Raw genomic sequence first — 14,275 nt, forward strand, 5'->3', positions numbered from 1 at the left:
TAAGACTGCCTTCCAAGCTGTGTGTGTGTCTCTCTAGCGGTTTTAATAGGCTCCTAATCCTGTCTGTCTCACTGACATTAGCAGTAAAGAAATGTGGAGGGTCCAGCTTTTAGGATTTATTTACAAAACAACAGCAACAAAGAGATTATATTACATGGAACACAATCCCGAATATCATCTAGAAAACACTATTCAACCACTATAGGAATGTGTAATGTTAATTCCATTTTCATAATAATTATTAAGCATATTTAAGTCGTGTTCTTGTTTTTGCTCCATCACTTTTAGGCCCCTAATGGAGGACTTTATTTAAATTATACGACCGATTTGTGAGATTTAGAGAAACAAAGAAGACCCAAACAGACTAATTCTATCAGTCCTGACTCGGATCCACGATGTTCTTTTCCTGAAAGTCTCGCTGCGTCACTCTGACCCAATTTGCATACCGAAATTTTAAAACAGACGCCCGCTGCCGCGTGCTGTTCCCCTCATTGTCCAGCCACACCAGCGACACGTGCCGCCTGCTGGAGGTGCGGCGGAATCTGCGCCTGCTCCAGCCAACCGGCGAAGCGAACGCCGCCAATTGGTCGAGCGCCTCAGCCAATTGGGGCGCTCCGCACGTCGCGCCAGACCAATCGCTGCCCTGTACCCGCTCCGCACGTGTAGCGTCCGTTGCGCTGTGTGGGTACTTTTTGTGCAGGTTGGGAGATCTTCGCCAAGTAAACGAAACACGAGCGGAGGGAGAAAAGAGAGGAGGGACCGAGTGCACGCTGGATAACACGAGCCACGGCCGCGCTTCAGTAACTTAACGGAGCCGTCAGCTTTGTCCCAACTTCCCTCTGGAAGTCTCCAAATTGTTTCACTAGTTTATAAACAAGCGAACCGTTTTTTGGGAGGGGAGCCCGCTTCGACCACAAGGTAAGAGCTATCACCACTAGCTGTTTTCACACTCACACAGTATATTTACGTTAAATAGAATAATAAATAGGCACCATATATGACAACTTTTTACACTGGCTTCCTTTTTTACTTGTCTTCCTAAAAGCTCCAGCCGTCGTAAATGTTTGCTTTTAAGCGCAGTTACTGAGATATTTTACTAGCTAGCTAACCGTTATCTTCACCCACATAGGCAGGGCTGTAGACATTGTACCAGTCGTGATAGACATGCTGAAATCTAATCCTATATCAGGTTAAATGTCCACTATTTCTGCTGACTGTACAGCTGGGGAACAAGCTCAGCATACTTATCGTTGTCCATTGTTGTCTCGGTTAATCGATTAGTACTTTGGTCCATCAGTGTTTACCAGAGTCCAAGATAACCAAAGATAATGTATCAAGAAAGCAGGAATATTTTACATTTAAGATGCTGGAATCAGAGAATTACTGTGTCTCAAACGGATTAGTTGATTGGTTGCTATGTCTAAAAATGTTATGCAGCTGACCATCCTTATCGTTGTCCGTTGTCTCGATTAATCGATTGGTACTTTGTCTATAAAACGTCAGAAATGGTGAATAAACATGTTCCAAGCTCCAATATAACCAAAGATGATGTCATAATATAAAGGAAGCAGGAATATTTCACATTTTATGCAAAATTTAGACTTTTTTTTCTTGAAAGATAGCTCAAACTGATCAGTTGACTGGTTATGTCTAAAAAATGTTGTTCAGCTAACCATACTTATCGGTTTCTGATGTTGTATCAATTGATCAATTAGTACTTTGATCTGGAAAAGATCAGTAAATAGTGAATAAACATGTCCCAAACTCCAGGATAACCAAAGATGATGTCATAATGTAAACAAAGCAGGAATATTACACATTTAAGAGGCTGGAATTATAGAATTACGATCACTCAAACTGATTAGTTGAATGATTGTTGCATCTAAAATGTGAGAAAATTGTCATGAGGTAAAACAAACAGAAAATCTTAACATGTACAGGGCATTCGTAGAATTTAAACATGAAACAATAACAACAAAAGCTTCAGACTAGTTACTTGAGCGGTTTCTGGTCTGGAAAACCTCAATAAATGCACAAAATGTCAGGTAGTGTTCTGCAAAGACCAACATGATGTCCTTAAATGTCTTGTTTTCTGCACAACCTGAATTTATTAAGTTTACTATCATAAATTATAAGATATAAAATCATAAATAATGACAAAATATTTCTGTTTCTGTGAAGAAATCAGTAAATAAAACCCAGAGGTTTTGTTTTGTCAACCCACAGATATTCAGTTCACTGTCATAAAAAAGTGAAAATAACCACATTGAAGAAGGTGGAATCAGAGAATTTAGACTTTTTCATCTTAAGAATATAACTGAGACTGATTAATCAATCAGGAGCTTTGTCTGCTTCAGAAAATGTTGAAAAATGTCACGGGAGTAAAGAAACCAGAAAATATTCAAGTTTTAAATGGAAAAAAAAAGAATTCAGTAGACATGTGGGTAGGACAACCAGTAAGTCAGAGTTAACTTCACTTACTGTTAAGGCTGAACATAAACATTATTGTTATCGTTGTGGGTGTTTGGTCAAGAAAATGTGTTTCCCAAAGCTCAAGATGACCAAAGATTTTCAATTTACTGTCATATTGTAAAGAAAGCAGAAAAAAAATCACATTTAGAAAAGTGGAATCAGAGTATTTACTAGGGCTGGCCCAAATAGTGGTTTCTGGCCTCCGAATATTCGGGCCCTATTAAAGACGAATATCCGGATATTCGTTCCACCCCGTAACGTCCGACCGGGGGGGGGGGGGATTTTCAGATCCGTTCGTGCGGCGGCGCAGCAGCGGAGACGGAGACGGCCCGAATAGTCGGATCCGTTCGTCTGGTCTCCCGGCTCCACATTTTGCCCTCGTTTAGTCTTTAGTTAAACTGAAGAATTCCCAAACAGCAGAGGTCTTCGGCATCTTGTCTTGTGTTTATGCAACGAAGTGAAGCGTGACTTCAGAGTCGGCAGCCACCCGGCAATTCGGGTGGTGTTTACAAACACGATTGGAGGAGCCGAAATGACCCGAAGAACACGGCGGGATGAGCCGAAATGGGCCGAAGGCGCAGGGAAGAGACGAGCTCAGAATATTTTCGTCTGGGGGGGAGGAGGGGGTGATCACATCGACATATGTGTATATGTTATAGACATATGTGTATATGTTTATGTGATCACAGGATGAGATGAGCCGATGTGGGCCGAAGGTGGAGGGAAGACAGTAACACTGCACATTCTTTCCGCCTGGTGACGTCCGACGGCGGGAGGGGGGCTAATATTCAGATACCAAAATTAATATCCGGATAGTGCCGTTGCGAACGAATATTCGGATATTCGGGTCCAGCCCTAGTATTTACATATTTTACTGAAAAAATTAACTATTGAACATCCTCAAAATGATTAATCAATTAGTTGTTTGGTCTATAAAGTGTTCGTAAATTCAGAAAAATGTCTGTCAGTGTTTCTCAAAGCTTAAGATGACATCTACAGTGTTTTTGTTTTGTCAACAACCCAAAGATATTCAGGTCATTATCATAAAAAAATGAAAATAATCACAATGAAGAAGCTGGAACAAGAGAATTTAGACTTGTTGTCTTAAAAAATGACTCAAACTTGTTATTTGATTGGTTGAATAGTTGACAACTAATTGACCAGTCATCGCAGCTCTGTTTATTAAACACTGACTGCACAAAGTGTCTCGGTGGTAAAAAATATACTGTAAACAAAGCAGTTAAATCATGTGGCCAGTTTAATGTTGACTGTTGCTGCAGAGTTTACAGCAGGAAATCAGATCAACGGTGTCCACAGCTGTCCTCAGGTGGCCCAACTGCTTTCCACTACAGCACACACAAGTTGCGAGGACACAATGTACTCACAACCCCGTTACACTGAGCTTAACTATCACAATTAAATGCCCTACCCTCACTCTTATCTAAGCTTCAGACAGCTATTTGAAGTTGTGAAGTATGTTCCCATAGTGCAGAAGTGTCCTCACTGGTACGCTTTCTGTCAAGTATTTGTCCACAGAAGCAGATAAATAGACTTTTTCTGCAGCTTCTGCTCATAATGTCTGTTTTTAGAGTGATGATTCACGTGGGCATGGCGCTACACGAGCAGATCATGTTCCTTGTGTGCCTCTTTGCAGAGTAACACTCTCTCAGAGGTGATCATTGGCACAGTCCTCGTCTGATTATGTTGTGCTTGCTCAGTAACGGTCAGAACTTATTACAGCTCTTGGTAACAAGTACATTTAAATTTGTATTGCAGGAAACTGATAAGAGCACTTTGTTTGGGTCCGTTAGCAGAATGTTGCAATATGACCAAGTTAAGTTTTGTATTCAGTGTTTACGAGTAAAAATTCATGGACATATGACTGTAATTTTACTGTGGTATGAGAACAGATCAGTGTCTTTTGTCATGAAGTACACATCTAAATAATGCTGAAAAGAAATGCCAGTACTACTAAAGATTTATTTTCACTATTTTGTCATTGAATTAACTGAGAGTAACAGATTACTGCAAATTACAAGGAAGCAAATATGGAAAGTCATCCCCAAAAGCAGCAAAATTGAAATACTTCCATAAGTATTATGATCTTTCTTTTAGCCAATATCACATTGTAGTAAATGCAGCAGTTTGAAGTGAAAATTGGGGATGTATATTTGCTATAAATGTTTTGATTTGTGCATTAGCAGATTTGCTATGTGAGTTGGTATACTGATGTTAAAATGAATGTACAACGTATGACATCAATACACAGTGTAATATAATAATAATAATAACTTTATTTATAAAGCACCCTTGCTTTGACAGTTAAAACATGCAACATAGAGTAAATCAAATGAGCTATAGGAGACAAATCAGAGCCGTTAATTAAAAATAAATAGTTAAAATGACAATAAATTAAATGAATAATTAGCTAGATTAGCACGCAACATAAACAAGGGAACTAGGCAGTTTGAAAGTTAAAGACTCAAGATTGAGGTTAAAAAAGAAGTAAAAAAATATGAGAATTAAAGAATTAGAGAGACGACATCACACCAAAGAACCAGTCAGATAAAAGTAAAATAAAATGTAGTATCTGAAATAAGCAGGACATAATACAAAATAAAACACTACAACTAAGCTAAAAGTAAACCTCACACAAAAGCAAGTCTATAAAGGTGGGTTTTAAGAAGTGATTTAAAAGAAGTGATCTCAGGCAGGTCATTCCAAAGTCAGGAGGCTCTGGTGGAGAACGCTCGCTCACCCTTAGACTTAAGCCTCGACTTTGGAACTTAAGTTTTTTTTGGTGGTCAGTTATTTTCTGTGTGATACTAGTTTAACGTGTTTGTGTCGTCTCCCTGCCTCCACAGATGAACTCGTTGGGCAAATCTTCCAAATGGCCGTCTTATGACTCACTGCCCTCCACCTCGAGCTTCCTCCCCAGCGAGAGCGAGCAGACTGAGGACGAAGCAGACGTCTTCTCGGAGGGAGAGGGGGATGGCGGGATGAGAAAGTCTGCGTCGGTCTACGAGAGAATCACACTCTCTGGGAATTACCTCGATTTCCCACCTCGTTCAGATCAACTGCACTCAAAGTTAGAGTGTGACGAGTCGGAGCGCTGCCCCGACAAAACCAAACATCCAGACTCAGCATCTTCTCCAGGAGCAGCCGCCCTGAGATCATCATCAGCGACACCGGGGGATCTGGCGTTCGCTCAGAAAGTGAGCTGATAACTATAACTTTTGTTGCAGCCAAATAACAGATGAGTGGTAGTAATTAAACTTTTCTTGTCCTTATTTTCAGTGTGCAGATTTACACAGGTTTACCTATCCTTTGCTTGAGCTTCTGCATGGACTGAAGAGCGGACGATTTGACAGAGGTACGTGGCTGAGCAGTGTCTAACAGGATTATCATGATTTAGTACATCCTATCTCGTAGTAAAACCTTCATGCCTGTTTGCATTGACATTTTAATGGTATGTGTTAATAGGTTTAACCAGTTTCCAGCAGAGTGTCGCCATCGACAGACTACAGAGGATTCTTGGGATTCTGCAGAAACCTGAAATGGGGTAAGAGCTTAATATTAATGTTAGTCTACACACTGATAGTATCATCATTGCAAATATGAAGTGTCATCATTCATGTTCTCTTTTTTGCAGTGAGAAGTATCTTCAAAATCTGCTGCAAATAGAGGTCCTGCTAAAAATGTGGTTCCCTCAGATGGCATTTAAGCCCTCAGACACACCAAACGAGACCACCACTCCTACACTTGGACCGCACTGGCACCAAAATCAACTCCACATGCCAGTTAAGGTGGGTTTCCCAATGAATGTTACCTTTGTTACTGTCTTTGAAAGGGTTCGTTAGTCAAACTAGACGTAGCAAAACAAGATAAGTTTCATTTTGAGAGTTTGGTTAAGGACAGTACAGCAAGATAATAAAATAATAAGAAAGTAAAAACAATGGCCGCATTCTAAATCAAATACAGGGGGTCCTCGGTTTATGATGTCGTCGACATTTTCATCGTTACGTCAGAACTGGTTACGTGGAAGTAGCTGACGAGTGGAGCGGATGAATACGTCGTCACGTGGCGCTATAAAATGACTTTACATTCTCCTGTTGTATGCCACCTTGGATTTTGCTACATTCGCTAACTTTTTGCCCTTCGTTATGGCTCCCAGGCATTAATGAGGCCCTTCTGATGGCAGTGCTTCAAAGAAAAGGAACCCCATCTCCATGGAAGTGAAATTAGATAGAATAAAATGTTCAGAACAGGCGAAACACTGACGAACATCAGTCAAGATGCAACAATAGTGCAAGATTCATCACAGTGTGACCGTCCGTGATGAATGAGTGAGACTTATCTCGGTCATTTATTGAGCCGTCACACAGGCTACTGTGGCCCGTATCCAACGCCAGAATAACTAGAAAAACCGATACCTTCAGAATTAGCTGTCGTTTCCAGCTCTCTCTACTGCTGACTCTCAGCCAATCATAGGTGAGCTAACTAAACACGGCACGTTCACTGACATTAGGTAAATCTGGGACTGAACAATAAACACTGAAACATCAAAAACAACATTAGTCCGTTACAATATTCTGTTATCTTCTAGTGAAATGACTCCTACGTGCATAAAAGTCGTTGGTATTCATGACTTTTCTGAAGAACTGATGGATATCATGATGCATGGAATGGCTTTGTTTACGTTTCTGCTGGAGTTACGATTTATAGGAAAAATTGACTTGTATCGATTCTTAGGAACAGAACTCTGATGTGAGTCGAGGAACCCCTGTACTTTGTCTTTTTGCTTCCAGTACATACTGCAGCTTCCCTTACATACAACGTACTGGAACATGCAGTATTAGTGCAATTGGGAGATGCTACTTAGTGATAATATTGCACCTTAAATTTACCTGTCTGTCTTTTTTCATATTGCATGCTATCTTTCAAGACATACTGATTCTTTCTCTGGATGCTATATGATATGGTAGTATGGGCCTTAAAATGTACTCAGAAAAGTGATACTGTTTCAGTTTGCAGACTTAGACTCCTCTGCCTTGTTGTGTTTTTCACTTCTCAAAGTAACGTTTTCGAAATAACTGTGGTTCATCACAACTTCGACTAAGTAGTTCAAAGTTCACACCCGGCCTCGGTTTGTTATAGTTGTTATATTTAGTTTATCTCTGCCGTTGCAGAAGAGAAAACTGAGCTGGTCCGACCCTGACCAGCCGGGCAAAGTTCCAGCCAAGCATTATCACCGTCAACATGGAAAGCATGGGGGCTGCCACGCTGCGACTTCGCTGGACAGGGTTTCCACGTGTTGTCTACCCGGATCGTCGAAAAAACAGAGAACTCCGGAAGACGCGACAGCCGAAGCAGCCGGGGACAGCCGAGCAGCCGGACACGAGTTTACAGACATGTCGTCATATTTATGTAGCAGGAGAGAAAATCGGAAGCAGCCTGAGACTTCTCCGCCCTCCTCGTGCAGCAGTCCAGCTACACAGGACAGCTCGGTGTCCTCAAGCAACACCGTAACTACAACTGACTCACCTTAACTGGCCTTAGCCGACCTTGCTATCACATGGAGGTGCCTCGGAGTGAAGGCAGAGGGCGGACTCGGTTGCATAAGCATGAAGTTAGGCGCAGAGCCAGCCTATGATGGCTGCAAGGCACATTAAACCAGAAGAGGAGGAGGAGGAGGAGGAGGAGGAAAAATGGAGACACTCTTTAACCCCTAACTGTCCAGTGTGCTTTTTAATAACACCTGAGTTATTGCACTACATTTACCAGGAACTGTGTGTTGTTTGTAAGAGTAACACTTTTGTACACGTTGACTTTTACAGTTTTAAGTTTAAAAAAAAATGTTGGAAATACTTTACAAGTGTGATGCGTTAAAGCAGTCTGTGCTCCGTTTTGTACCTTTTTTTTTAAATATATCATGTAATGCAGCTCGACCAGTAACAGTAAAAGGGTTTGATTGCTTTAGCGAGTGTGAGGAAACACAGAGGATTATCGTCGGTGAAGCTCAAAGGTTTCAGTCAGTTGTATGTAAAATACTTAGCTGTAAATGCTCTGAATTGGTTCCAACTGCCTAAAACATGAGGCTGTCATTTAGATGTTCCTTCTTCGTCAGTATCCTAACCCTCGTGTCGTCCTGTGGCTTAAAATTAAACCGTTTTAAAGATTGAAAATGTAGAAAAAAAAAATATTTTCACAGTTGAACTTTCTGGTGTCCACATTTTCAACATTTTTGGGAAATCTTTGAACATTGTTTGGTGGGAAAAAAGAAATGTTAAAACTGTTTCTTAAGAACATTCACACAAAAAAATCAACCAAAATCCAGCGAAATTCGCTGGATTTTGGTTGATTTTTTTTTTTGTGAATGTTCTTAAAGCGAATATTAGAAATTTTACTGATATATATGTAATCTTTTTTTTTTTAATTTCTTGACACATTTGGGGGATTTTTTTTTAAAATATAACTTTTAAGGAATTATTGGAATTTTCTTCCTGAAGGTTTTGCAAATTTTCAGAAATTTGGGGAATTTTTTTGTGAAGTTTTGAATTTTTTTTCAGACGAGGAAACAAGATTTTTTGGTGCCTGCAAATGAGGACAACAGGAGGGTTAAGAGGGACATTTTTTGCTATTTGACTTTATAAGCGTTCCCGATGCCGTTACAAAATATTAAAGTAATGAACAGAGACGATTAAAAAAAATTCCATTTGGAATACTTAAATATGTTTTCCAGCTGACTGATTGTAAAAGACATGTAGCCACTGCCAAAGTGTGCCAAACAAAACCATTTTTGCATTATCATATCTTACGCAGCTTACTCTGTCGTCACTGTAACGCACATGTAGCATCTTTTTCTAGCTGCACACAGAAAGTCCTGCATCCTGACCTGATCCTGATCCTGCATCCAGTAGTTACTGAGTTTAGTGAGGATGCTTCGGTTAGACGTTATTCCGCCAGTTGCTTCTTCATGTAGCCAGTGAGTGAGCTCGTTGTAGGTAGACTTGAAAACTTATTATTATTTTATTACTTTTGAGTCACTTTTTTCGGGAGTTACCTATTTGAGCCTGATTGAATTTAAATCGATGCAACTGCACTTTGGATGACAATGAGGAAATGTTACACGTCAGAAAAAAAAAATAACTGTGGTTTTATTTATGGAAGCTGTACTTGAAATCCTTGATTCCATCAGCAGACCTGGGGAGCCAATCGTTGTGAGTTACACCTGAGATGAGTGCTTTACAGCCAAAACTTGTCCTTTGGTTGTGTTTTATTGTGCATTGAGGTAGTGGATTTAGCTCATTACGAGGCTTAATATTTGTAGGAGAAGCTCCAAAAACAGTGTGTCATTATGAGGGGAAAAAGCAGCGTCTGTGTCCTATTCAAAATAGAGCTGTAACACTGACTTGCTGTTCTAAAATTTCTAACTTAAAGTGCTTTACTGTTGATTAAGAAACACCATGGAAATATGATAAACAAATCATTCATTCCTGAACACAAAAATCATTTTTTTTCTTCTTGTATTTGGGTATTGTACCACCATCTTTTAAATCGGGTATCATTCATGTTGAATGACATTTCATCTCTGGTGGTTTGTCACCAGTCAGCCTTACTTCCTACACATAAAGGTAACCATACGCTTGCCTGGCATTACGTCATACGAAATAAAAAAATAATGCATAATGTGTACCATTCAACTAGAGATGATAAAAATCGTCAGTCCACCGCGTATGTCATTGCAAACCAAATGTGCTGCTGTGTAGGTGTTCCTCAGGCTTCATCATTAGTGATTTCTGTTATTTAAAATGTGAACTGTAAGCACAAGGCAGAGAACAATAGAGTAGCATAGTGTTGTTTTTGTATATAACTTGGCGTCTCACAGTACACCTTTGCTGTGCTGGGCTACACGTTTCATTTGTGGAATAGGAGTAAAAATCTTATTTCAAAGTTGTATGTCGACGATTTTTCTTATGTTTAATTTCATTGGTTTTAGACTGTTTCTTAAAATAAAATTACCATTGCTGGTGATTGCTTGATAAATGCACATTTTTTTTATATATTAAAAGATTGACATGGTTCATCCAAATACAGTTTGTTGATTTTTTTATATGAAATCAGATGGAAGACTAAACATGTCTGAAGTCAGACAAGTTTCTTCATTTGTCATTTGCTTTACCATTCAAAATGTAATGACTTATGGTTTTAAAGGTGTATTTCATTTAAAATTCAACTTTCTGTCCAATTATTTATGGGCTTAAAGGTGTAGCCACCCGAATAGTACTTTATTTAGAGTTTTATTGGTTTATTTCAACCAAATAGTACTTTTCTATCCATTGACTTATGGTTTAAAAGGTGTATTTCATTTAAAATTCAACTTTCTGTCCACTTATTTATAAGCTTAAAGGTGTATCCACCCTAATAATCCTTTTCTAATGAATGATTTATGGTTTTGAAGCTATATTTCATTCAAAATGCTACTTTCTGTCCAATTATTTATAGTTTTAAAAGTCTATCCACTCTAAGAGTACTTTCCTAATGAATGACTTATGGTTTTAAAGGCATATTTCAATCAACATTCAGCTTTCTGTCCACTTATTTATAGGCTTAAAGGTGTATCCACCCTAATAGTACTTTATAGTTTTATTGGTTTATTTCAACCAAATAGTGCTTTTCTATCCAGTGACTTGTGGTTTTAAAGGTGTATTTAATTGAAAATTCAACTTTCTGTCCAATTATTTGTAGTTTTAATGGTTTATTCCTCACAAAGACTACTTTCTCACCAACAAGTATTGATTTGATTTTTTAACACTCAAAACTAGCTGGAGTAAACAAATGGTTGTCATGTTATCTGGCTCAAACAAAGAGATAATCAAAAACATAAGTCTTGCAGAAAATAGATTTTCTGCCACTGGAGGACCAACACGACTTACTGATACTGCAGAAGAACAAAATGGAACTGAGACAGATTAAGGTGGCGACACTGAAATTCTTCAAAGTCACAGATGGGAAAGTCTGAGGAGAGGAAGGCGTGGATATGAAACTTCAGGGAAACAGCAGGACCAGGTGTGTTACATCACAACGCTCGCACAAACAGAAACTACAAAAATGCAGACAGAAAGAAACGTCCTGTTCTCTGCTGCCTCCTTCACAGATCAAAATGTTCTTAAAGGAGCAAAGTGACGTCCTCGTCTACACTACCAGTCCAAAGTCTGGACACACCTTCTAATTCAGTGTTTTTTCTTTATTTTCATGACAATTTACATGTAGATTCTCACTGAAGGCATGAAAACTAAAATGAAAACTCATGGAATTATGTAATAAACAAAACAGTGTGAAATACGTCATAGCATGTTTTATAATTTAGATTCTTCAAAGTAGCCACCCTTTTCTTTGATTACAGCTTTACACTCCTGGTATTCTCTCCGTGAACTTCATGAAGTTGTCTCCTGAAATGGTTTTCACTTCACAGGTGTGCCTTTTCAAGGTTAATTAGTGGAATTTCTTGCCTTCTTAATGGGGTTGGGGCCATCAGTTGTGTTGTGCAGAAGTCAGGTTGGTCCACAGTTGACAGCCCTGTTTGACAGCTGTTAGAATCCATAATATGGCATAGAACACAATCAGCTAAATAAAGAGAAACGACAGTCCATCATTACCTTAAGAACTGAAGGTCAGTCAGTCCCGAAAAGTGCAGTTGCAAAAACCATCAAGCACTACGACGAAAGTGGCTCACATGAAGACCGCCCCAGGAAAGGAAGAGTCACCTCTGCTGCTGAGGAGCAGTTCGTCTGAGTCACCAAGTTAACAGCAACTCAGATTAGAGCCCAGATAAATGCCACAGAGTTCTAGTAGCAGACACATCTCTACATCAACTGTTCAGAGGAGACTGAACCAATCAGGCCTTTATGGTCAAATAGCTGCTAAGAACCACTACCAAGGAAAAAGCAACAAGCAGAAGAGAAGCACAAGGAATAGACATTAGACCAGTGGAGATCTGTGCTTTGGTCTGAGGAGTCCAAATTTGGGATCTTTGGTTCTACCTTCCATGTCTTTGTGAGACCAGAAAAGGTGCATGGATTGTCCCTACATGCATGGTTCCCACCGTGAAGCATGGAGGAGGAGGTGTGATGGTGTGGGGGCGCTTTGCTGGTGACACCGTTGGAGATTTATTCCAAACTGAACCAGCATGGCGACCACAGCACAGGTCCTCATGTGAGCCAGTTTTGTCGCAGCATTTGATGATTTTTGCGACTGCACTTTGGGATACATTCAAAATGGTTGCGATTTTCAGGACTGACTGACCTCCAGTTCTTAAAGTAATGATGGACTGTCGTTTCTCTTTACTTAGCTGATTGGTCCTTACCATAACGTAAATTCTAACAGTTGTTAAACAGGGCTGTCAACTGTGTACCAACCTGACTTCTGCACAACACAACTGATGGTCCCAATCCCGTTAAGAAGGCAAGAAATTCCACTAATTAACCTTGAAAAGGCACACCTGTGGAGTGAAAAACCATTGCAGGTGACTACCTCATGAAGGTCATCATGAGAATACCAAGAGTGTGCAAAGCTGTACTCAAAACAAAGGGTGGCTATTCTGAAGAATCTGAAATATAAAATATGTTTTGATTTATTTCACATTTTTCGTTTACTAGCTACATAATTCCATGTGTGTTCATTCATAGTTTCAGTGAGAATATACAATGAGAATAGTCATGAAAATAAAGAAAAACTATATGCAAAAACCAATACATCTCTGAGTAAAACTGAAGACTGCATGAATATTTCATTTTTTAAATAAATGAGTTTCACTATTGCTTTTTAAAAATTCTCTCAAGTCGCATTATTCAATTATTTTTGTGAGTTAACTGAACTGCAATCTGTAAGGAAGTCTTGGAAAAACAGCTCTAGTTGGATACACTTTGCAATTACAGTATTTATTTGCCAGTAATTATGAATTATTAAAGAAGGGTGTAACATTAGCAGCTATTTTTGTTCTAGAGGCGAGCCCCTCCCTCAATTATGATTTACAATAAAGACACACCTGAGTTACGCAGGTGCAAACTGGAAAGTAACCTGAGATTCTAAAATAGTTCTGGTGTTGTAGAAATCAAATTTTGACTTGTAAATACTGTATTGCTAGTGTATCCACATGACAACCAAATAAATGTAATGTAGATAATTCAGAATAAGGGCCTGCACTGCCTCCCGATGGGCTTCAAACAAAACAGCAGCTCATTTACACAATAAATCAGTGGGTTATATTTGACAGATTACACCTGTTTCCACTTAAAATTCACGTTAAAAGTCGATTTCATAACACTATTCACCCAAAAGAGATGCAACAGAGCTCACACGGGTTCAAAGACGTCACTCAGCTGCTCCAATGCAGTCTAAAGAGTCCAAACTGCTGCTGTTTCATCATTAGTTTAATAAAGATATTGTCTGCAGCAACACAGAATCGTGAACATTTTACCCACAAAATGTATTAAAGTACGAGAAATTTTTTTGTAGCTCACAATGATAGTAAATACTAGTTTAAAACATGAATAACAAGCACTCTGAATCTGAGATATATTTGCTCAGGAGGTGGTCAGGTAGAACCAGAGCGATAAACTAGTCAGTATATACCTTAAACAGTCGTAATTAGTTTATGAGTTAATTCAGATTTGGCTGTGGATTAAGTTGAAGTTCTCAAAGTTCTGACCCGAAACCTGCAGCCGAAACAGAGCAACAGGAAGTCTGGAAGTCTCACAGTGTGATGTGGATCTCCTGAGCAGAACATGGACTTTTCTGACAC

The 14,275-nt window shown here is 39.3% G+C and overlaps 1 protein-coding gene across 1 annotated transcript; it reads left to right on the forward strand.

Annotated features, from left to right (window-relative positions):
• Nucleotides 1–676: 676 nt before the first annotated feature.
• Nucleotides 677–8,688, forward strand: ciarta (circadian associated repressor of transcription a). The gene is made up of 6 exons (XM_022200108.2): nucleotides 677–918; nucleotides 5,337–5,687; nucleotides 5,770–5,845; nucleotides 5,956–6,034; nucleotides 6,125–6,278; nucleotides 7,662–8,688. Exons 2-6 carry the CDS (start codon nucleotides 5,337–5,339, stop codon nucleotides 8,019–8,021), a joined length of 1,020 nt encoding a protein of 339 aa, XP_022055800.1. The 5' UTR covers nucleotides 677–918; the 3' UTR covers nucleotides 8,022–8,688.
• The last annotated feature ends 5,587 nt before the right edge of the window (nucleotides 8,689–14,275 follow it).

Source organism: Acanthochromis polyacanthus, chromosome 11 (genome assembly GCF_021347895.1).
Source record: "Acanthochromis polyacanthus isolate Apoly-LR-REF ecotype Palm Island chromosome 11, KAUST_Apoly_ChrSc, whole genome shotgun sequence".
NCBI lineage: Eukaryota > Metazoa > Chordata > Actinopteri > Pomacentridae > Acanthochromis > Acanthochromis polyacanthus.

What these genes read in the sequence shown, in the direction of transcription:
- ciarta (XM_022200108.2), top strand. Translation starts at nt 5,337, where the DNA reads ATGAACTCGTTGGGCAAATCTTCCAAATGGCCGTCTTATGACTCACTG. An exon ending in CTGCAGAAACCTGAAATGGG is followed by an intron (nt 6,035 to 6,124) that starts GTAAGAGCTTAA and finishes TCTTTTTTGCAG; the next exon opens with TGAGAAGTATCTTCAAAATC. An exon ending in AACTCCACATGCCAGTTAAG is followed by an intron (nt 6,279 to 7,661) that starts GTGGGTTTCCCA and finishes CTGCCGTTGCAG; the next exon opens with AAGAGAAAACTGAGCTGGTC.